Source organism: Hypanus sabinus, chromosome 10 (assembly GCF_030144855.1).
Source record: "Hypanus sabinus isolate sHypSab1 chromosome 10, sHypSab1.hap1, whole genome shotgun sequence".
NCBI classification, from domain to species: Eukaryota; Metazoa; Chordata; class Chondrichthyes; order Myliobatiformes; family Dasyatidae; genus Hypanus; species Hypanus sabinus.
In genome coordinates this window covers 50081027-50107105 of record NC_082715.1, presented here as the reverse complement: position 1 = coordinate 50107105, position 26079 = coordinate 50081027, and the positions used below count along the sequence as shown (strand labels likewise).

Here is a 26079-nt window from a genome sequence, read left to right as displayed (position 1 = left end):
TGGAGGGGTCCCTAATGGTGGATGTTGCTTTCCTGTGACAACATTCTGAGTAGGTGTGTTCAATGGAGGGAGGGCTTTACCCATTACGGACTGGGCCGTATCCACTACTTTCTATAGGATTTCCCATTCAAGGGCATTGGTGTTTCTGTACCAGGCTGTGATGCAACCAGTCAATATACTATCCACTACACATCTATCGAAGTTTGTCAAAGTATTAGATGTCATGCAGAATTTTCGCAAACGTCTGAGGAAGTAGAGGTGCTGCCGTGCTTTCTTCATAAATGCACTGACATGCTGGGCCCAAGACAGGTCCTCTGAAGTGATAACGCTGAGGAATTTAAAGTTACTGACCCTCTCCACCTTTGATCCCCGATGAGGACTGGCTCATGGACCTCTGGTTTCCTCCTGCTGATGTAAACAATCAGCTCCTTGGTCTTGCTGATACTGAGTGAGAGGTCATCGTTCTGGCACCATAGCCAGATGTTCAATCTCCCTCCTATATGCTGACTCATCACCACCTTTGATTCAACCAATGGCAGTGGTGTCATCAGCAGGCTTAAATGGGGCATTGGAGCAGTGCTTAGATACAGAGAGTAAAATAAGTAGAGCAGAGGGCTAAGCACACAACCCACAACCTTGTGATGAACATGAGCTGATGGAGATCGTGGAGGAGATGCTGTTGCCAGTCAAAACTGACTAGGGTCTGCAAGTGAGGAAATCACAGATCCACTTGACAAGGAGATATTGAGGCCAACTTCTTGAAACTTACTGATTACTTTTGAGGGATGATATTATTGAATGGCAAATTGTAGTTGATAAAGAGCATCCTGAGGTAAGTGTCTTTGTTGTCCAGATGTTCCAGGGTTGAGTGAAGAGCCAATGAAATTACATCTGCTGTGGATCTGTTGTTCTCACATGCAAATTCAGATTAATCCAAGTCACTTCTTGGGCAGGATATGTTTCATCACCAATCTGTCAAAACACTTCACTGCGGATGTAAGTGCTACTAGATGATTGTCATTGAGACAGGTCATCACGTTCTTCTTAGACACTGGTATAATTGAAGCTTGCTTGAAGCAGGTGGATAACTCAGATGAGATTAAAGACCTCAGTGAACATTCCAGCCAGTTGATCAGCACAGGTCTTTAATACTCGGCCTTGTATCCCATCTGGGCCAGATGCTTTTTGATGGTTCACCCTCCAAAAGGATGCTCACACATCAACCTCAGAGATGGAAGTCACCAGGTCATTGGGCGCTGTTGGAGTTTGTGAGTATTGACAGTCAAAGTGAGCCTAAAAGGCGCTGAGCAGATCTGGAAGTGAAGCCCTGTTGTCACCAATGGATTTGGTTTCTCTTTGAGAGAAGTAATGGCATTCAAGCCTGCCACAGATATCAAGCATCCTTCAGTGATTCATGTTTAGTCTGGAATTGTTACTCCGCCACTGTGAAGGCTTTCCTGAGATCATACCTGGACTTTTTGTATCTAACTGAATGCTTCTGATCTGGCCCTTAGCAGTTTTCTCATTGCTCATTCTGAGCTCCTTGTTAGGGAAGACTCTGAATGATTTTGTCAGGACACACTTGTCTATGACTTTTTATAAATGTGTGATGACTGTGGGGTATTCATTCAGACCCACAGATGAGTCCTTCAACACAGCCCAGTCCACCGACTCAAAGCAAACCCATAGACGTTCCTTTGCCTCCCACAACCACCTCTTCATTGTCCTTATTTCTGGGGCCTTACTTTTTAGCCTCTGCTTGTATGCAGTTAAAAAGAGGACAGTCAAGTGATCATATTTCCCAAAATGTGGTCTGAGCATGGAATGGTAGGCATACCATATCATAGTATAGCAGTGGTCTAGGGCGTTGGAACTTGATGCTACAGATGATATGCTGACGGTAACTGGGCAGAAAATTTTTCAAGCAAGCCTGGTTGAAGTCCTCTACTATAATTTGAAATGAGTTGGGGTGGACTGTTTATGGTTTGGTGCCAGCAGCATGCAGTATCTCAAGCACTTGATTATAGTTGGTTGCTTGTGGTATGTTAGCTGTGGTCAGGATCAAGGAAGTTAATTCTCTTGGTAAATAGAATGGTCAGCACTTGATCATTAAGTGTCTCAGATCAGAGGAACACGAGTATGACAAAGCTGCCACATTGGAGCACCACAGACAGTTTATCATGAAACACAGACCCCCACCTTTTACTCAATGTTTTTTACTAAATAATATATACTACTATTTAAGTCAATGTAATTCAAACAACCCATGGGGCCAAAGAGATACAGCACATGGTGGCCTTTGACCACCATCCACATCAACCATAGAGTCATACAGAGCAGAAATCAGCCCTTTGGCCCTACTGATCCATGCTGAGCACAGGATCATCCTGCTAGTCCCAGTTCCCTATATTCAGCCCAAAACTCTCCAAACTCCTCTTCTCCATGAACCTATCCAAATGCTTCCTAAATGTTGTAATGATACCCACCTCGACCACTTTCTCCAGCAGTTCCTTCCAGGTAATCTCTGCTCTCTTTTTGTGTAGAAGTTACCTCTCAGGTTTCTATTAAATTTTTCCCTTTGTATCTTGCACATGTGTCCTCTAGATGTGGATTCTCCAGTCCTGGGGAAAAAGCTATGACTACCCCTCAGGATTTAGGAACTTCTGTGAGGTAACTTCTCACTCTCCTGCACCCCTGGGAATAAAAATCCAATGTGGCCAACCACAAATTTACACTAACTTTGCATTAAACTCAATGCTTTTAGCCTTCCCACATTTTCACCAACAACCCCACACTCCACCTCACAAGCAGATGCACTTACTATACTCTAGTGGCTAATTAACCTACTAGCCTGGTGGGAAACTGCAGCTTCCAAGAGGAACATACAAGGCAATAGGGAGAATATGTAAAACTCCACAATAAGAGGACCCAAGATCAGGATCAAACCCAGGTCTCTGGTGATGTGAGGCCACGGCTCTACTACCTGGACTAGTTGTGTCACCCAAAATGGCCCACAGGTATAGCCAAGCATGTTAGGCAATTAATTACCCATTAATGTGGGTCATATTGAAAATATGGTAAGTTGCAATATAAATGCATGTTCTTCTTTATTTTTGTGGAATTATAGTATGCAATAATCTAATATTCTTTGTTAAAGAGGAAAATAAGAAACAGTTTCTTCCCCCAAGCCATTAAGCTTCTGAGTTTGTATTTGAAGTTAATCTGTTCCATGCCTTACAATATTTAATATTAACATGCTTTAGTTTGTTATTTACTGTATGTGTGATTCTTCTGTAGATTTTATCCTTACCTTCATAAGTTATTATGTGCAAAGTGTGCTACTGTGCTTTACACCCTGGTTCGGAGAAACATCTCATTTCTATTTACGTTATATATGTTATATACATGTATATACTTTGTAATTAAATGACAATAAACTTATCTTGACTTGATCAGTATTATTTCAGTGATGCTGAGAAACAGTAAGTTCTGAACAGTGTTTTAAATGTAATGTGAAAATACTTACCCTTGTAACAAATGGCAATTTTCCTTTAGGACTTCTGAAGATGGAAGTCTCTCCTGCGGTTGTTCATTATAATAAAAATTTTACGGTGAACTGCATCATTAGAGACTTAGCTGAAGAATCAACGTGGTTCATCAAGGCACCAAAAGATGAAAAAAAAGCACCCATTTCTAAACGTCTCTATCAATTTCAGAAAAATGATGAACAATCTACAAGCAGATTTGAAGTGCGTGCAACTTCAATTTGGGAAGGTAAGTTGAATTAACAAAAAGTTTGAATAAAGTCTAAGACTACATAGTAGTTTTCTATGATTGCTCTAGCTTTTGCAGCTTTGGCCAACTGAATGTTATTTTCTTAATAGGGAAGGGTTTTGGCTGTCTTTATTGCAAGATGTTTGCTACAGGTTATTTTTCCAGAAACTTAGGAGAAGTCTTATACAAGAAAACAAAGTGGCATTCACTGAAGTAGTAAATTGACCAGGTATAAATAATGAAAAGAAATAAAATATCAAAAGCTGAAAATCCTAGAGATAAGCAAAAATAAGTATTGAGCAAACTGGGTTTCCTCACTATTTTAGTGAACTTGCAAAAATCTGAATGAAGAGCTCAATCAGAGGCAGGATACTTGGTAGTGTGGAGGAGCAGAGGGATCTGGGGGTACATGTCCACAGATCCCTGAAAGTTGCCTCACAGGTAGACAGGGTAGTTAAGAAAGCTATGGAGTGTTAGCTTTCATAAGTCGAGGGACAGAGTTTAAGAGTCACGGGGTAATGATGCAGCTCTATAAAACTCCAGTTAGGCCACACTTGGAGTACTGTGTCCAGTTCTGGTCGCCTCACTATAGGAAGGATGTGGAAGCATTGGAAAGGGTACAGAGGAGATTTACCAGGATGCTGCCTGGTTTAGAGAGTATGCATTATGATCAGAGATTAAGGGAGCTAGGGCTTTACTCTTTGGAGAGAAGGAGGATGAGAGGAGACATGATAGAGGTGTACAAGATATTAAGAGGAATAGATAGAGTGGACAGCCAGTGCCTCTTCCCCAGGGCACCACTGCTCACTACAAGAGGGCTTTAAGGTAAGGGGAGGGAAGTTCAAGGGGGATATTAGAGGAAGGTTTTTTACTCAGAGAGTGGTTGGTGCATGGAATGCACTGCCTGACTCTGTGGTGGAGGCAAATACGCTAGTGAAATTTAAAAGACTACTAGACAAGTATATGGAGGAATTTAAGATGAGGGGTTATATGGGAGGCAGGGTTTAAGGGTCTACACAACATTGTGGGCCGAAGGGTCTGTACTGTGCTGTACTGTCCTATGTTCTATATGTTCATATACATGATCAAAATAATGATATCAAAAACAGTAAATGAGAATAGTTCTAATGAATATCATAGCCATTACTTCAGGTACTGTATACACAATTTGTTGCTGAGGTGTTATGGAGTTACAGAGTCATAAAAAATTACAGCTCAAAATCAGGACTTATGGCCCATCCAGTCCATGTCAAGCTACTTAAACTGCCTACTCCCATCCACCTGACTGGGACCATAGCCCTCCATACCCCTACCATCCATGCACCTATCCAAACTTCTCTTAAGCATTGAAATCAAGTTTGCTTGCACCACTTGCGCTGGCAGTTCGTTCCACACCCTCATGACCGTCTGCATGAAGAACCACCCTCCATGTTCCCCTTAACCTTTTCACCTTTCACCCATAACCCATGACTTCTATTTCTCATCCCAACTAACATCAGTGGAAAAAGCCTGCTTGCATTTACCCGACTTATGCCCCACATAATTTTGTATACCTCTATCAAATCTCCTCTCAAGCTTCTACGTTCCAAGAAATAAAGTCCTAGCCTATTCAATCTTTCCATATAACTCAGGTCATACAGATCTGGCAACATCCTTGAAATTTTTCTCTGTACCCTTTCAAATTTATTTACATCTTTCTTGTGGATAGGTGACCAAAACTGCACACAATACTCCAAATTAGGCAACAATGTCTTATGCAACCTCAACATAACATCTCCTTTACTCAGTACTCATTTATGAAGGCCAATATGCCAAAAGCTTTATTTGTGACTCCATCAACCTGTGGCATCATTTACAATAAATTTTGGATCTACACTTTGGTGGAAGAAATAAACGGGCAGATTATTATTTAGATGAGGAGAGAATTCAAAATGCAGAGATGCAAAGGGACTTGGGAGACCTTGTGCAAGATACCTGAAAGGTTAACCTCCAGGTTGAGTCAGTTGTGAAGAAGGCAAATGCAATGTTGGCATTCATTTCTAGAGGTACAGAATATAAGAGCAGGGATGTGATGTTGAGGCTCAATAAGGCATTCGTGAGACCACACTTGGAGTATTGCGTGCAGTTTTTGGCTGATTATTTTAGAAAGGATATACTGACATTGGAAAGGGTTCTGAGAAGATTTACGAGAATGATTCCAGGAATGAAAGAGTTACTGTATGGGGAACATCTGGCAGCTCTTGGGCTGTATTCCCTGGAGTTCAGGGGAATGGGGGGAGATCTCATAGAAACATTCAGAATGTTAAAAGGCCTGAACCGTTTAAATATGGCAAAGTTATTTCCCATGGTAGGGGATTCTAGGACAAGAGGGCACGACTTCAAGGTTGAAGGACATCCATTTAGAACAGAGATGCAAAGAAATTTACTTTAGTCAGAGGGTGGTAAAACTGTGGAATTTGTTGCCACAAGTGGCTGTGGAAGCCAAGTCATTGGGTGTATTTAAGGCAGAGATAGATAGGTTCTTGATTAGCCAGGGAATCAAAAGGTATGGGGTGAAAGCAGGGGAGTGGGGATGACTGGAAAAATTGGATTAGCCCATGATAGAATGGTGGAGCAGACTCGAGGGGCCAAATGGCTTACTCTGCTCCTATATCTTATGGTCTTGTGGTATTCCCAGATCCATTTGTTCTACCATGCTTCGCAGTGCCCAACCATTCACTGTGTAAGACCTACCTAGGTTGGTCCTACTGAAGTGCAAAACCTCACTCTTGTCTGCATGAAATTCCATCTGCCATTTTTCAGCCCATTGCTCCAGTTGGTCCAGATCCTGCCACAAGTCATGAAAATCTTCCTCACTGTCCCCTCCACCATCAAATTTGCTGATCCAGTTAACCACATTATCATCCAGATATATATGACAAAATCCAATTTACTAGCTCATCTTGAATGCTCAGTAACTGAACCTTCTTGACCAACCTTCCATGGGGACCCTGTCAAATGCCTTATTAATGTCTGTGTAGACAACATCTATTGCCTTGCCTTCATCAACTTTCCTGGTAATTTCTTCAAAAAACTCTGTAAGCTTGGTTAGACACGGCCTAACACGCACTAAGCCAGGCAGACTATCTTAAATTAGTCTATGTAGAAACATAGAAACACAGAAAAACTACAGCACAATACAGGCCCTTCAGCCCACAATGCTGTGCCAAACATGTACTTGCTTTAGAAATTACCTAGGGTTACTCAGAGCTCTCTATTTTTCTGAGCTCCATGTACCAATCCAGGTGTCTCTTAAAAGACCCTATGATATCCGCTTCCACCTCTGCTGCTGGCAGCCCATTCCACTCACTCGACACTCTCTGCATAAAAAACTTACCCCTGACATCTCTTCTGTACCTACTTCCAAGCACCTTAAAATTGTGACCTCTCGTGATAGCCATTTCAGCCTTGGGAAAAAGCCTCTGGCTATCCACACAATCAATGCCTCTCATCATCTTGTACACTCTATCAGGTCACCTCTCATCCTCCATCGGTCCAAGGAGAAAAGGCTGAGTTCACTCAACCTATTCTCATAAGGCATGCTCCCCAATCCAGGCAACACCCTTGTAAATCTCCTCTGCACCCTTTCCATGGTTTCCACGTCCTTCCTGTAGTGAGGTGACCAGAACTGAGCACAGTACTCCAAGTAGAGTCTGACCAGTGTCCTATATAACATTATCTCTCAGCTCTTAAACTCAATCCCATGATTGAAGCCCAATGCATCGTATGACTTCTTAACCACAGAGTCAACCTGCACAGCTGCTTTGAGAGTCCTATGGACTTGGACCCCAAGATCCCTCTGATTCTCCACACAGCCAAGAGTCTTACCATTAATGCTATATTCTGCCATCATATTTGACCTACCAAAATGAACAACCTCACAATTCTCTGGGTTGAACTCCGTCTGCCACTTCTCAATCCAGTTTTGCATCCTATCAATGTCCCGCTATAACCTCTGACAACCCTCCACACTTACACAACACCTCCAACCCTTGTGTCATCAGCAAACTTAAGAACCCATCCCTCCACTTCCTCATCCAGGTCATTTATAAAAATCACGAAAAGTAGGGGTCCCAGAACAGATCCCTGAGGCACACCACTGGTCACTGGCCTCCACGCAGAATATGACCCATCTACAACCACTTTTTGCCTTTTGTGGGCGAGCCAGTTCTGAATCCACGAAGCAAGGTCTGCTTGGATCCCATACCTCCCTACTTTCTCAATAAGACTTGCATGAGGTACCTTATCAAATGCCTTGCTGAAATCCATATACACTACATCTGCTCCTCTTCCTTCATCAATATAGACTCAATGTGTATGTCTAACCAAATACTCATATACACGGTTCCTTAAGATAACTGCCTATAACTTCCCCAAAAGTTATGTCAGGCTCAGTGACCGATAATTTTCTGGCTTAGTTTTAGAGCCTTTATTAAACAGTGAGATAACATTGGCTATCCTCCAGTCCTCCAGCACCTCACCTGTCGTTAAGGTTTATTCAAATATCTCTGCTAGGGCCCTGATAATTTCTCCCCTTAAATTCCACAGGGTCCGAGGGAACACCCTGGCATATCATTCGGATTTATCCACCGTAATTTGTCTCAAAACAACAAGCACCTCCTCCTCTGGAACCTATAGAGTCCATGGAGTTGATGCCATTTTGCCTTAATTCAGTAGACTCGCTCTGTGTCTCCTGACTAAACAAAGGTGAAAAAATGCATTAAAGATCTTCCCTATCATTTTTTGACTCTATGCATGGATTACCAATCTGATCCTCCAGATGTCCAATCTTGTCCCTTATAATCTTTTGCTCTTAACATATCTGTAGAAAATCCTTCAGGATTTTCATTCACCTTGTCTGCAAGGGCAACTTAAAGCCTTCTTTTAAACCTCCTGATTTATTTCATAAGTGTTCCCTTGCAGTTCTTATACTCCATAAGCACCTCATTAATTCCTATCTGCCTATACCTGCAATGCACCTCTTATTTTCCTAATCAAGGCCTCAAGATTTCTTGAAAATGAAGGCTCCCTAAACCTGTTACCTTTACCTTTTATTCTGATAGGCACATACTTTATATTCTCAAAATTTTATTTTTAAAGGCTTCCGACTTACCAAGTACAACTTTGCCGAAAAACAGCCTATTCTAATCCACATTTACCAAATCCTTGCTGATACCATCAAATTTGGCATTTCTCCAATTTATAATCTCAACCGGTGGATCAGACCCATCTTTTGCATATTTACTTCAAAACCAATAGCATTGTGATCACTAGTGCAAAGTGTTCCCCTACACAAACTTTTGTTACCTGCGCTGCATCATTCCCTACCAAGCAGAACCAGTATCGCACATTCTGTCTTTGGGACTTCTACTTACAGATAAAAGAAACTTTCCTGAACTCATTTGACAAATTCTATCCCATCCTGTCCTTTTACGATATGGGAGTCCTAGTCAATATGTGAAAAGTTAAAACCACCTACTAAAACAACCTTATGTTTCTGGCAACAGTCTAGGATCTCTCTACAAAACTGTTCCTTTAAATCCCTCGGACTGTTATGTGGTCAGTAATATAGCCCCATTAGTGTGGTCATATCTTTCTTCTATCTCAGTTTCACCCATGACGCCTCACTAAAAAGTTCTCTAGTCTGACTGAGCACTGCCATGACATTTTCCTTGACTAGTAACACCACCCTTCCTCCTTTAATCCCTCCCTTGCTGTCACATCTAAAACAACCCTGGATCACTGAGTTACCAGTCCTGCCCCTCCTGCAACCAAGTCTTACTACTGGCTACAGTATCATAATTCTAAGTGTTGATCCATGCCCTGAGATCATCTTTCTTTCCTGCAATACTCCTTGGATGGAAATATACACAGCCCATGACATTAGCCATACTACACTCAAACTTTTGATTCCTAACTTTGTCCAAGATCTGCCTCCACAACCTTGGGCAACGTTACAAAATTTCTCCCCACACCCTCCTTGACAGTCAAAATATAATACACTCTGAATTCTTAATTTCTTTCCGTTCCTTCACTTTTTTTTGTAATTTATTTTTTATTGAAGCTCACCATCAAACAAACATTTCCATAAAATGTATTTCAGATATTGTACATATATATCATAGTCATATATGCCACAGATCTCCACATAATATTTATCTGAGGTATACACTTATAGAAAAGAGAGGAAAGAAAGGACGAGCAAAAGGAGAAAACTATGTACAAGTAGGGAGTGATCTTTTTTTTTACAACATATTCATTGATTTGTGAGGATAAAATCAGGCCTATGAGGTGTTATGTAGTTAAGCCATTTTTCCCAGTATGACTCAAATTGTTCCAACTTATGATTAACAGATGCTGTTATTTTTTCCATTTTGTAAATGTCCATTGTAATTTCCATCCATGCATTTAAGGTTGGGCTCTCCTGTGATAACCACTTCCTAGTAAGAGTCTTTTTACCAGCTACCAGCAGTATATTCATTAAATATTTATCTCTTTTTAAGTATTCTTGAGGTATATACCCAAAATATATAGTCTTACTTTCTAAGGGTATTTCACATTTAAAGATGTCTTGTGTGGCATTGTATATCCCACTCCAATAATCTTTGATAATGGGGCAGTCCCAGAAAATATGATGGGTTGCATTTTGATTTCCACAATTTCTCCAGCAAACAGGGAGGTTACTATCATAATGGGATTTCTGAGAGGGTGTAAGTTTTCGGAAGACAGTCCTCACCCCCTCCAGAAGGGCCTTCCCTTCACTTTCAATGCCATTGATATCTTCCTTGTCCCTACCTACCATCCCCATCCATACCTTTACAGGAATTGGTCCAATTTCATTGTGTTATCCTTGAAGGACAACAGGACATTGCAGCACAAACTTTACTTATGTAGTGCTTTTAACATAAGAATGTAATCAAAGGTCAGGGAGGAGATTTTAATGTGGACATTCTCCTTGGCGAAACAGGTGCTTTTAATGAAGTTTTACAGAAAGAGAAGGTGGGTGGAGCCAAGAAGCTAAGCAGTAAGGTTACAGCAAATTCAACCTAGATAGCTGATGACATCGTCAGTAAGAGTGGGATCGAAGAAAACATTAATACTCAAAAGGCTGGAACTGGAGAAGAGCTGTACAGCTTATTGTTTATAGTTGAATTATAGTTTATTAACTTATTTACAGTGAATATTTTGCCTTCTGTGCTGTTGTGTGGACTGTATTGTGTATCATGGGTGGACTGTGGCCAGAGGAGTGTTTTTTTCATTTGTTTGTATATATATACAGTCAGAGGACAACAAACTTAAACTTGAAGAGAATCAGAAATAACAAAAACTGTTGATAAGGGACTCAGAAGTAGTCGTGCATATGTATACGTTAATGTGTGTAAGGAAGCTGACTGGCACACTTTCAGAAGACGTTGCCATGAGGCAATCAGAGAGTAGAAAATCTTTGCAGGATTTCAGTGTTATGGTGTGGGATAAGGGAAAGAGCAGATATATGCCCAAGCTGTTTTAGCAATGGAATTAAACAGGGAAGGTAAGACCATAAGACATAGGAGTAGAATTAGGCCATTCTGGCCATCAAGCCAGTTCTGCCATTTCATCACGGTTGATCCCAGATCCCACTCAATCCCATACACCTGCCTTCTTGCCATATCGTTTGTTGTCCTGACTGATCAGGAAACGATCAAGTTCCACTTTAAATATACGCACTGACTTGGCCTCCACTGCAGTCTGTGGCAGAGCATTCCACAGTTCACTACTCTCTGGCTAAAAAAATTCCTTCTTACCTCTGTTCTAAAAAGGTCACCCCTCAATTTTGAGGCTGTGCCCTCTAGTACTGGATATGCCCACCATATGAAACATCCTCTCCACATCCACCCTATCTAGTCCTTTCAACATTTGGTAGGTTTCAAAGAGATCCCCGCACAGTCCTCTAAATTCCAGTGAGTACAGGCCCAAAGCTGCCAAATGCTCCTCATTTGTTAACTCCTTCATTCCTGGGAGGTGACTGGAAGGCTTCAGTTTGGAAGAGACAATTTGATGCCATGAAGAGATTTAGAAGAGTCATTATCATCGTTATGTATTGTGTCATATGATGCGGACAATCACGATCTTTGACCTTGATTGTTCTTGGCAAATTCTTTTACAGAAGTGGTTTGCCATTGCCTTCTTCTGGGCAGTGTCTTTACAAGACAGGTGACATCAGCCATGATCAATGCTCTCCCAAGACTGTTTGCCTAACCTCAGTGGTCGCATAACCAGGAATTGTGATATGCCAACCACTCATTCGAGCATCCTCCACTGGCTCCCATGGCTTCACGTGGCCCTGAATTGGGGGGCTAAGTGGGTGCTACACCTTGCCCAAGGGTGACCTGCAACGAATGGAGGGAAGGAGTACCTTACTCCTCCTCTGGTGGAGGCATATCTCCACCCCACTACTCATTTAGAAGACTGGGGGATGTAAAATAGAATAGAGTTCAGGTTTGGAAGCCCAGTGCCAACTGAAAAGTGAATAGTTTTTCTTGACCCCCCCCCCCCACCCCACCACGTACAACAAGGTTTACTTTTCAAACATGTTGATGACAGAAAGCCCAGAGGTTTAGCTATGTAGTGAGGAATAAAGTCTTGAATTGAAACATTGTTCGGCCTATGAGGTATCTTAACTATGGGTGGAAAGGAAAATAAATTTTAAAGGGACCCAAAGGGCAAGTCTTCCCCACAGGGGATGATGAGTATATGGAGTGAGGTGCTGGAGCAAGTAGTGGTAGAGACAGTAATAATTACAACATTTAAAAGATATTTGGCCAGGGACATAAAAAGGCAAAATTTAGAGGCATAAAGGCCAAATGCAAGCAGGTGGGACTGGCTCAGATAGTCACCTTGCCAACGGCACTGTTCCTTGCCCTATGACACTATGATTCTATTACTCTACCCAATGTAAGCTCCAAACAGTCCTTTATTTTTCCTTCAATTTGCATCAAGGTGGATCAATTAGAAAGATGTTCACATTCCTAACCCTTCACGGACGAAGGGTCTTGGCCCAAAACATCGACAGTGCTTCTTCCTATAGATGCTGCCTGGCCTGCTGTGTTCCACCAGCATTTTGTGTCCATTATATTGGAGCCTACATAAGCCTGTAGCTCACTGAAAATGACAATGTAAATCTAAGTTTTGAAGCCCTGTAGTTTCCTATTTTAGTTTCACTTTCAATCTCCTTTGCATGGAACTATGAAGCTTACTTGCAGTTTACAAAATGAAGACCAAATTATTCTCATGTTCTATATATAAATGCACCACTTAGCTTCTAGTCATTCTCAAGTATATTTCTCTTGTGTGTTGTATTATGTAGGAAGTTATACCTGTATGCTGACTTTTGAAAATGGATCAATCACACATGAAGCCAATTCTAATGTAGAAGTCCATCTTCTCCCTGAGGAAATAGTAGTTAAACCATTAAATTACACAGTATTGCAAGAAAGTGGTCCTAAAGAATCTATTAAGTTTCAATGTTGCATCAAGAACGACAGTGAAAGCTATGATGTTTCAGTGAAACAAGATGGTGACACTGATGCAAAAGGTAAGTTTTTATTCATATTTCTGTGGAGTTTAAAGTTCAAATTCAAAGTAAATTTATTATCAATGTACATGCATGTTACCATAAACAAACCTGAGATTCATTCTCTTGTAGGCATTCACAGTAAATGCAAGAAACACAATAGAACTAATGAAAGACTGTCCTCAATGGGACAAACTATCAAAATGCAAAAGGAGTAAAATATTAAGATGATCCATCCCTCTGTAACATTCTGAACTTGCCATAATGCAACCAATTGCATTATTTAAACAATTTGCTCATTGACTAATGTGAATTATGGATGCCTTTTGTTGCTTACTATTATCTGACACACACCTAGAAGTCCATGTCAGGCTCAGACCCCAAACAAACTGAAATGTTGCCAGGGTCCGGTTTAGTTTCTCACTCGACGATTCAGGACAGCTTGTTGCCCACTGCTATCAGATTTCTGAATGGGCATTGAACTCATGAGCACTATCTCACTACATTTTTCCCCTATATTTTGCACTACTTAGTGAATTTAACTATTTAATATAGATAATATACTTACTATAATTCATTTTTCTTTTTTCTCTTTATTATCATGTATTGTATTGTACTGCTGCCGCAAAGTTAACAAATTTCACAACACATATTGGTGATATTAAACCTGATTCTAATTCTGATTCATAAATTAGTTTTATTTACCTTTCGTTCATAGTAGTTTACGGTCAAAGTGGGACACTTGACGGAAACACATGTTGGAGCTTTGAAGTGAATTCAACAGGAAATAATACTGTCTATAAATGCATATTTCAAAATGATGGAAATCAGAGCAAAGATGCAAAATTCTCTATTTATGTCCTAAAACGTAAGTAACGACTTTATTGCTTAGTTACAATTTAAAGTGATAAGACTAAAAGAAGTACTCCAGCACAATGATTTGTAAGATAACCTGTGCATTATCTGCTTCAAGTGCATTTATTTTTGCAATGTCTGTCCTCTTTGTTTCAATTTTGTGGATGAGAAATCTCTCAGATGTGGGAACTGCTGGACACATGACTGTTTCTTCTAAAGGTCTCTTCAGATGGATTCAGCAAGTGTTTGTGGATAATTGTAACAACACAAAAAGCAGGTGATGCCGTTTTTAATGAGATAGAAGTGTTAAAGCTAAGGCTTCAACACTCTTTAACAAGAGTTAAAGTTAACTCTTTTACGGTTATCACTAAATACAATGCATTGCTTGGCCTTTTAAAAAGAACTCACAGATAAACGGCTTTATATAAACGTACCTGTGTGTATGAATCACAGGTTGGTCTCTCTCTCACACACACACACACACACACACACACACACACACTGGTGTGCCTAAGGGATCTGTACTGGGACCCCTCCTGTTTGTGATTTTTATAACTGACCTGGATGAAGAAGTAGAAGGGTGAGTTGGTAGGTTTGCTGATGACACAAAGGATGGGAGTGTTGTGGATAGTCTGGAGGATTGTCAGATGTTACAACGGGACATCGATAGGATGTAGAACTGGGCTGAGAATTGGCAAATGGAGTTCAACCCAAATAGGTGTGAAGTGGTTCATTGCGGTAGGTAAAATTTGAAGACAGTATATAATATTAGTTGTAAGACTCTTGGCAGCATGGAGGATCAGCGAGATCTTGGGGTCCATATCCGTAGGACACTCAAAGCTGCTGAGCAGATTGACAGTGTTGTTAAGAGGGTATACATTGTGTTGGCATTCATCAACTGTGTGATTGATTTCAAGAGCCATGAGGTAATGTTGCAGCTATATAAGACCCTGTTCAGACCCCACTTGGAGTACTGTGCTCAGTTCTAGTCACCTCACTACAGGAAGGATATGGAAACCATAGAAAGGGTGCAGAAGAGGTTTACAAAGATATTGCCTGGATTGGAGAGCATGCCTTAGGAGAATAGGTTGAGTGAACTTGGCCTTTTCTCCTTGGAGCAACAAAGGATGAGAGATGACTTGATAGAGGTGTACAAGATGATGAGAGGCATTGATCGTGTGGATAGTCAGAGGCTATTTCCCAGGGCTGAAATGGCTAACACAAGGGGGCATTGTTTTAAGATGCTTGGAAGTAGATACAAAGGGCTTGTCAAGGATAAGTTTTTCACACAGAGAGTGGTGGGTGTGTGGAATGCACCATCGGTGACAGTGATAGAAGCAGATACAATAGGGTCTTTTAAGAGACTCTTAGATAGGTACATAGAGCTTAGAAAAATAGAGGGCTATGTGGTAGGGAAATTCTAGGCGGTTTCTAGAGTAGGTTACTTGATCGGCAGAACATTGTGGGCCAAAGGGCCTGTAATGTGCTGTAGATTTCTATGTTCTATGTTCTGTTTTCCTTTCTTTGTTGATGATCTCCTTCAAACTCAATACTCGTAACAGAAAAAACAACTGAAGGATTCAATCAAATACTTCTTCTTCAACTGAACCTTGAGCAAAGCAGGTTTCTTGAAGAACAATATTCTCAAGTGGTGCTCTGGGCCTTCCCGATATTGCTTTCAATCTACCTTTGGATTCTATGACTATGCAGTTATTTTTACCTCATGCACTTTGATGGAGCCTAACCCCTTGTGGGTTTTGTTTCCTTTGGTACCTGTGATTTTCATTGTTACTTTGACTGATTTTATAGATGAGAAATCCTGTGAGTTTCTAGAATTTTTACCTTGTTTCTACAGCTTTTATCTGTCATGTTCTTGGTGCTCCCGTAAGCTTTGCATTTAGAGCTCTTTCCTGCTTTGTTAATTTCCATTAGAGTGTTGTCAATCTTACCAGTGGAAAGATCATGATTAGCTTGTCTTGCTGAATCCTATGTCAATATTTTATCCAGGACTTTGCAAATGCAAATTCATTGTTCTCTAGTCATTTTGGATATCCCTGTAACTCTACCCTGTACCTTTAGCGACTTCAGCTGAGTGAAGGCAAACAATTGCAAATCTTTTGTGGCTGATTTCCCAGTATTTTGATTTATGATGCCTCTCTAAGAATATGAGAACAGAGAACTCAGTACAGTGCGGCACAGGAACAGGCCCCTCAGTGCACAATTTTGTGCCAAAGCAAAAAAAAACAATCAAATGGTCAACTAAAGTAATCCCCTCTGCCTACATATCCTTCCATGTTCATCACATTCATGCCTATCTAAATGTCTCTTCCAAGTCCCTAATGTATCTGCCACTAATCAGGTGGTTCCTGGCACACACCACTCTCGGTATTAAAAAAAAACAATTTACCCCCTCTCACTCTAGATGCAGGTCCTCTGATATTAGACGTTTCAACCCTGGAAAAAAAAGATTCTTTCCATGCCTCTCATAATTTTATCAACCTCAATGAGGTCTCCCCTCAGTCTACACCGCTCCAGACAAACCAACCAAAGCTTGCCCAGCCTTTCATGGTAACACATGCCCTTTAATCCAAACAATATCTTCTGCACACTCTCCAAAGCTTCGATATCCTTCATATAATGAGGCGACCAGATCATATACAATACTCCAGATGCAGCCTAATTTGAGTTTGATAAAGCTGCAACATAATTTCCTGACTTTTGAACCCAATGCCTTGACTAATAAAGGCAAACATGCCAAATGCCTTCTTAACCACCCTATCAATCTCTCTAGCCACCTTTAGGGAGCAATGAACTTGGATTCCATGACCCTTCTGTTCATCAACACTGTTAAGGTTCTTGCATCTTGAAGCCTGATATTCTGAAGAAAGATTTCTGCTGATGAATGTACCAGTTGTTTAATACACAAGTATTAATCCCATGTTTACTTCTCCACATTTTACAATAAATAAACTTTTGTTGCCAGCTGAGACAGCAATAATGGACTGAACCTCTTTTGGTTGCAATCTTGTTTCTGAATCATTTTGCTTTCTGATTCAATATACAGGATGCCTTAAAATCCTGGCCCTTTACTAGAAACATGAAATCTAATATTAATAGCATGTTCAAAAAGTTTGAAACATCAAGGATCAAAGACAACTTTCTTTACCACATATATTTATATATAACCATATAACAATTACAGCATGGAAACAGGCCACCTCAGCCCTTCTAGTCTATGCCAAACACTTACTCTCACCTAGTCCCATCGACCTGCACTCAGCCCGTAACTCTCCATTCCTTTCCTGTCCATATACCTATCCAATTTTACTTTAAATGACAATATTGAACCTGCCTCTACCACTTCTATGGGAAGCTCGTTCCACACAGCTACCACTCTCTGAGTAAAGAGGTTCCCCCTCATGTAACCCCTAAACTTTTGCCCCCTAACTCTCAACTCATATCCTCTTGTTTAAATCTCCCCTACTCTACTCTCAATGGAAAAGTTGAGGGGGGACTTGATAGAGGTATTTAAAATTATGAGGGGGATAGATAGAGTTGACGTGGATAGGCTTTTCCATTGAGAGTAGAGAGTAGGGGAGATTTAAACAAGAGGATATGAGTTGAGAGTTAGGGGGCAAAAGTTTAGGGGTAACATGAGGGGGAACTTCTTTACTATATAATATATATATATTAATATTTCTATATAATATATATATATATTAAGAATTTTCTGGGTGCGCTGGTCAGGGTGTAACATGGAAAAAAAACAACATTCAACAACAGCACAGGAAGAAGACCTTTACCCTGTTGGATCCATACCAACCCTAAAACATTCACGTTTACACTAATCCCACACTAACCCATTTTATTCTCCCCATATTCCCATTTATAGAAACATAGAAAACCTAGAGCACAATGCAGGCCTTTTGGCCCCACAAAGCTGTGCCGAACATGTCCTTACCTTAGAAATTACCTAGGGTTACCTATAGCCTTCTAGTTATCTAAGCTTCATGTACCGATCCAAAAGTCTCTTAAAAGACCCTTTTGTATCCACCTCCACCGTTGCCAGCAACCTATTCCATACACTCACCACTCTCTACATAAAAAACTTAGCCCTGACATCTCCTCTGTACCTACTTCCAAGCACCATAAAACTGTGCCCTCTCATGCTAGCCATTTCAGCCCTGGGAAAAAGCCTCTGACTATCCACATGGTCAATGCCTCTCCTCATTTTATACACCCAAGAAATATTACATTATATCATAGCCAAGAAATTCCAGGGGTCTGTTCTCTCCCAGCATTGTGGTGGGTCATCATCTTATACACCCCAGATCTTACTAACACACACAGGACAATTTACAGTGGCCACCAACCAATACATTTCAGTTATGTGGTAGGAAACAGGAACAGCCAGGGGAAACCCAGGTAATCAGAATGAGGATGTGCAAACTCTACTGATGCAGTCAGGTTTGAACTCAGTCACTGGAGCTTGTTCAGTAGATGTAATTTGTGTCATCGTGTATCTTTTTTAGAATGTACTTTATTAAATTAGATATATGTATATTCATTACTCAGTAAAAAAAGGGACTGGATGGAAATATGAGAATACTTATAATAAGCAGAAAGCAGACCAGTGTTGTGATGTAATACATGGGACAACAGAATCATACAGTACAGAAACAGGCCCTGCAGCCCATCCTCTCTACACTGACCATCAAGTGTACATCTATACTAACCTACCCTAATGGGAAAATAGGGAATTGATCATGGTGATTTTAAAAAAAACCAAGCAGACCACCAAGGACAGAAGCTTCCCAGCAAGATGCAGCTCAGATGCAAAACAATTTAGAGATGATCACCAAAGAAGGAAATGCATTGTATAAAAATATGATGCAAAGAGAACCGGTCCTTCACAGGTTACTCAACAATGTCTCTTCCCTTCCTTTGAATATCTCTCTAGAGAATGCTAAAGCATGCATCGAGGGGACGTTGAGTGACTACCATTGGAACCGTAGCAAACCCAACTCGTATATGGAAACTAACGTATCCTGTCCACCAAATACTTCTGGCAAAATATTAAGATTTTGCAAGGAAAATGGCGAATGGGACGAAGTGTTTGAAAATTGCACATCAAATTATTTGCTGAATTTATTGTATATGGCAACGGTATTAGCTTTTAATTCATTTTGATAGAACAGTACTGTTTGTGGGGTTGTTAATAAATTCTGGAAAATTGAATATTATCGTGAAGAAATTCCAGGAGTCTGCTCTCCCCCAGCATTGCAGTGGGTCTCAACTTGTCTCTCTCTGACTCAATTTGTAATTCTGAATATATGTCCAATGAATTGTAGATACGGGAAGCTACGTGCTTCCCCTCCCCCACCCCGTTTCCTCTTTAGAATCCTTGATTATGTTGGAACCATTGAAAACCTCATAATTACTGACAGAGGAGATTTACCAAATGCTGCCTGGATTAGAGAATATGTTTTATGAGGAAAGTTTGAGCAAGGTAGGGCTTTTCTCTATGGAATGGAGGAAGATAAGAGATTCCTTGATATAGGGATGTAAGATTCTAAAAAAGCACAGATAGAATGGACAGACAAATTCTTTTTCCCAGGTGGCAATGGCTAATACCAGAGGGTATCCTTTTTAAGGTGAGTGGAGAAAAGTTTGGAGAAGATGTCAAAGGATTTTTTTTACCATTTCCACATGTGATAGTACAGGTTGATATTTAAGAAACTCTTGAATAGGCATATGGATGAAAGAAAAATGGTGGCTTATGGGTTATGTATGAAGGAAGGTTAGATTGTAACCCTAGTGTTTGTAGTAGTGTTAGGTTGATTGTGGAGTGGGTTAAAAGGTTAGTACATTTTGGTCAAAGACACTATTGTACTGGACTGATCTGTTTTATGTTCTTTTATTTTAATTATCTCCACCTGAGCACTGCAGCAATCATAGAAATAACCTCTACGTCTATAGGTCCATTCTTTTCTAAGTCTGTCTAGAAACATTGATAGAGTTGATCTCACTGTCATCCTCCAAAGCTTCTCCATTGTCACCGCCTGCTTCTATTCAAATCTATCCAGCTGTAGTCCAAGAATTACCTGTAATACCTTCTCTTCCCATTCTCACACTGCTATCTTCAGAGAGGCAAGAACACTTTTGATAGTTACATTGTATTTCTCAAGCATTGATTTTAGAACGATGGGGCTATTGCTATTCAGGTTGGAGGAAGGCCCTTTGGTCCACTAGGCTGACAAAGTTAAATACACAGGATCCAAGATGAGAAAGCAACTTGAATATAGAGGGTGGTGCTGGGTCCTATATATAACTAATCCCCTCATCAAAAATAAATACTAATCAGAGTCTTGACACAACATCTACATTTTGTTGGAGCAAAAATTTTCAGATTTCCTTTCTTTTGTGAGAAGTACGTCTTCCTGATTTCTCTTCTAAGTGACCCAAAACTAATTTAAAGATAATCCCAATGTTTCTGCTATTTTGCAAGAACCAATTTTTACGTATTTGTGCTATTGCATTCTTTGAAATAGCTAAGCTAGATCACTCCATATTCTTTGAAACATAGAATATAGAAATCTGCAGCACATACAGGCCCTTTGGCCCACAATGTTGTGCCAACCATTTAACCTACTCTAGAAATTGCCTAGGAAATTTCCCTACTGCATGCCCCTCTATTTTCTAAGCTCCATGTACATACCTAAGAGACTCTTAAAAGACTCTATTGTACTGTCACTGGCAATGTATTCCATGCACCCACCATTCTGTGTGTGAAACTGAGCTCTGACATCCCCCCTGTACCTACTTCCAATTACCTTAAAACTATGTCCCCAAATGTTAGCCATTCAGCCCTGGGAAAAAGCCTCTGGCTATCCACACAATCAACGCCACTGGTCATTTCTCATCTTCCATCGCTCCAAAGAGAAAAAGCCAAGTTTGCTCAACTTATTCTCAGAAAACATGCTCTCCAATCCAGACAACGTCCTCGTAAATTTCCTCTGCACCCTTTCTATAGTTTTCACATCCTCCCTGCGGTGAGGTGACCAGAACCAAGGACAGTATTTCAAATGGGGTCTGACCAAGGTCTTATATAGCTGTAACATTACCTCAAAGCACTTGAACTCAATCCCATGGTCGATGATGGCTAACACATCATATGTCTTCTTAACTAAACTGACAACCTCCACAGCAGCTTTGAGTGTCCAATGGACAAGGACCCCAAGATCTCTCTGATCCTCTACACTGCCATATTATATTCTGTCTTCAAATTTGACCTACCAAAATGAACCTCTTCACACTTATCTGGGTTGAATTCCATCTGCCACTTCTCAGCCCAGTTTTGCATCCTAGTGATGTCCCACTGTAACCTCTGACAACCCTCCAGACTAACCACAACATCCCCAACTTTTGTATCATCAGTAAAATTACTAACCCACCCTTCTACTTCCTCATCCAGGTCATTTATAAAAATCACAAAGAGGAGGGGTCTCAGAACAGATCCCTGCGGAACACCACTGGTCACCAACCTCCATGCAGAACACGAACCAACTACAACCACCCTTTGCCTTCTAAGGGCCAGCCAGTTCTGGATCCAAAAAGCAAAGTCTCCTTGAATCCCAAGCCTCCTAACTTTCTCAATGAGACTTGCATGGGGAGCCCTGTCAAATGCCTTACTGAACGCCATATACACTGCTCTACCTTCATCAATGTGTTTTGTTACATTCTCAAAGAATTCAATCTGGCTAGTAAGGCATGACATGCCCTTGATAAAGCCATGCTGTCTAACCTTAATGAGATAATGTGTCTCCAAATGCTCATAAATCCTGCCTCTCAAGATCTTCTCCAACAACTTGCCCACCATTGAAGTAAGACTCACTGGTCTATAATTTCCCAGATTATCTCTACTCCCTTTCATGAATAAGGGAACCACATTTGCAAACCTCCAATCTGCTGGTTCTTCTCCCATCCCTATTGATGATGCAAAGATCATTGCTAGTGGCTTGGCAATCTCCTCCCTCACTTCCCACAGTAGCCTGGGGTATATCTCGTCTGGTCCCAGCAACTTATCTAACTTAATATCTTTCAAAAGCTGCAGCACATTCTGCTTCTTAATGTCTATACACTCAAGCATTTCAGTCCGCTATAAGTCAACCCAACAATGGTGACTACTTCAGCAAAATATTTGCTAAGTATTTCCGCTACCTCCTCCAGCTCCATGCTCGTATTTCCACTATCACAACTGATTGGTCCTATTCTCACACGGCTCATCCTCTTGCTCTTCACATACTTGTAGAATGCCTTAGGGTTTTCCTTAATCCTGCTCCCTTAAGCCTTCTCATGGCCCCTTCTAACTCTCCTAATTTCATTCTTAAGCTTCTTCCTGACAACCTTGTAATTTTCTAGAGCTCTAACAGTATCTAGTTTCTTGAACCTTTCTTAAGCTTTTCTTTCCTTCCTAACTAAATTTTCTATATCCTTTGTACACCATGATTCTTTTACCCTTCCATCCTTTCTGTCTCAATGGAACATACCTATGCAAAACACCATGCAAACATTCCCTGAACATTTGCTGCATTTCTGCTGTGCATTTCCCTGAGAACATCTGCTACCAATTTATGCTCCAAATAGCATCATACTTCCCCCTACCCCAATTAAATGTTTTCCCAAATTCTCCTCATTTCCCTTTCCAGTGCTATATTAAAGGAGACAATTTTTGTGATTACTATCTCCAAAATGCTCTCCCGCCAAGAGATCTGATCTGACATCTGACCAGGTTCATTTCTCAATTCCAGATCAAGAACCACCTCTTCTCCAGTTAGCTTATCTACACATTGCATCAGGAAACCTTCCAGAACACACCTAACAACCCCACCCCATCCAAACCCCTTCCCCAAGGGAAATGCCAGTCAATATCAGGAAAGTTAAAATCACCCATCGCAACAACCCTATTATTATTACCAACTCTGCCTCTCTATCTGGTCCTCGATGTCTCTGTTACTATTGGGGGATCTATAAAAAATGTCCAGTCGAGTTCCACCAACACAGACTCAGTAGACAATCCCTCCAAGACTTCCTCCTTTTCTGCAGCCATTATACTATCCCTGATTAGCAATGCCACTCCCCACCCTGACCTTTTTGAAACATCTAAAGCCCGGCACACCCAGAAGCCATTGCTGCCCCTGAGCCATCCAAGTCTCTGAAATGGTCACGTCACAATTTCAAAAATTGATCCATGCTGTAAGTTCATCTGCTTTGTTTATGATACTCCTTGCATTAAAATCGACACATCTCAAACCATCATCTCCCTCTCCTTCCTCACAATCCCTCACAAACTGCCCCATCATCTCACTCTCCTTCCTCACAATCCCCTACAAACTGCCCCATCATCTGCCTCTTCACTTCAGAGCCCACCACATTGCAAATGTAGTTTACATAGAACATAGAATAGTACAACACATTACAGGCCCTTCGGCCCACAATGTTGTGCTGACCCTCAAACCCTGCCTCCCATATAACCCCCCACCTTAAATTCCTCCATATACCTCTCTAGTAGTTACTTCACTAGTGTATCTGCCTCCACTACTGACTCAGGCAATGCATTCCATGCAACAACCACTCTCTGAGTAAAAAACCTTCCTCTAATATCCCCCTTGAACTTCCCTCCCCTTAACTTGTACTCTTGTACTGAGCAGTGGTGCCCTGGGGAAGAGGCGCTGGCTGACCACTCTGTCTATTCCTCTTAATATCTTGTACACCTCTATCATGTCTCCTCTCATCCTCCTTCTCTCCAAAGAGTAAAGCCCTAGCTCCCTTAATCTCTGATCATAATCCGTACTCTCCAAACCAGGCAGCATCCTGGTAAATCTCCTCTGTACACTTTCCAATGCTTCCACATCCTTCCTATAGTGAGGTGACCAGAACTGGACACAGTACTCCAAGAGTGACCTAACTAGAGTTTTATAGAGCTGCATCATTACATCGCATCTCTTAAAATCTATCCCTCAACTTATGAAAGCTAACACCCCATAAGCTTTCTTAACTACCCTATCTACCTGTGAGGCAACTTTCAGGGATCTGTGGACATGTACCCCCAGATCTCTCTGCTCCTCCACACTACCAAGTATCCTGCCATTTACTTTGTACTCTGCCTTGGAGTTTGTCCTTCCAAAGTGTACCACCTCACACTTCTCCGGGTTGAACTCCATCTGCCACTTCTCAGCCCACTTCTGCATCCTATCAATGTCTCTCTGCAATCTTCAACAATCCTCTACACTATCTGCAACACCACCAACTTTTGTGTCATCCGCAAACTTGCCAACCCACCCTTTTACCCCCACTTCCAGGTCGTTAATAAAAATCACAAAAAGTAGAGGTCCCAGAACAGATCCTTGTGGGACACCACTAGTCACAACCCTCCAATCTGAATGTACTCCCTCCACCACGACCCTCTGCCTTCTGCAGGCAAGCCAATTCTGAATCCACCTGGCCAAAAACCTCCCAAAAGCATTAGCAAACCTCTCTCCCAGGATACATGCCTCTCCAGTGCAAGTGCAACCCATCCTACTTGTACAGGTCATCTCTTCCCTAGAAAGCGTTCCAATGATCCAAGAACTTGAAACCCTGCTTCCTTCACCATCTCCTCAGCCACTCGCTCGGCTGTGCTATCTTCCCATTCTGACCTTCCCTAGCTCATTGCACTCATAGGAGTAATCCGGAGATTACCACCTCGAAGGTTCTGCTCTTCAGCCTCCTTCCTAACTCCCTAAACTTACCGCACAGGACCTCTACCCCTCTCCTGCTTATGTCATTGGTACCAAAGTGTAGCATGACCTCTGGCTGCTCAGCTTCTTCTTCAAGAATATTCTGGAACCACTCAGAGACATTCTGGACCCTAGCACTGGGGAGGCAACACACTATCCTGGAGTATCTTTTGCTACAGCAGAATCTCCTATCTGTCCCCCTAACTATCGAGTCCCCTATGACTATTGCTCTGCCTGCCTTCACCCTACCCTTCTGAGACTCAGAGCCGACCACAGTGCTATTGGTCTGGTTGCTGCTGCCTTGCCCAGATAGGTCACCCCCTCGTCAGTATCCAAAGGGGTCTACCTGTTGCTGAGGGGTTTGGCCCCAGGGGACCCTGCACTGGCTTCCTTCTCCCTTCACCTCTCAGTATTCACCCATCTACTCCCTGACTTCTGCTCCCTGGGTGTAACCACATGCTCAAAGGTCTTATTTATCAATTGCTCTGCCTCCCAGATTTTCCTTAGTTCATCCAACTCCAGCTCCTTAATGCGGTCTTTCAGGAGCTGGAGTTGGCTGCATTTCCCACAGGTGTAGACATCAGGGAGACCATCAGACTTAATGATTTCCCACATCCTACAGGAGGAACATACCACTGCCATCCTGCAAGAACTGTACTATGCGCAACCAAGACTAATCAGCAACAACGAAAGGAAAAACCTACCTTCCTTATCTCTTTCTTTGGCTTCAGGCTCTTCTCAATGAAACCCCTTGAGTCAAAGCCTCGAAGTTTCCATTTGGCTCTAGCCCCCACTCTAATGATGGCTGCTCCACGTGCCTTCTGCTGCCGCAGTCAAAGAAGTCTAAATCAAGCTCAACTGGCCATTCTCAGGAATTCAACTCTAATCCCATCTAGTATCCTAATGAATCTACAATTTATTGGTTCTGGATGCAATAGCTTTCCCTGATATTTTGTGCCAATAATTAGACAAGATTCTGGATATAATTTCTGCTTCTCTCTGCATCTGCACTTCTCATCCAGTTTCCTTCCTCCTGCCTGTGTCATTGTTCCTTCATGCTGCTTCTCCTAGCCTTGCATC

At 41.5% G+C, this 26079-nt stretch overlaps 1 protein-coding gene across 1 annotated transcript in view; it reads left to right on the top strand.

The window, feature by feature from the left end:
- Positions 1–3566: 3566 nt before the first annotated feature.
- The window catches only part of LOC132401316 (adhesion G-protein coupled receptor F1-like), a 35238-nt gene continuing 12725 nt past the window's right edge, over positions 3567–26079 (top strand). The window contains exons 1-3 of the mRNA XM_059983449.1: positions 3567–3774; positions 13160–13387; positions 19182–19387. Coding sequence (XP_059839432.1) covers positions 3567–3774; positions 13160–13387; positions 19182–19387 — 642 coding nt within the window. The remainder of the gene's footprint in view (positions 3775–13159; positions 13388–19181; positions 19388–26079) is intronic.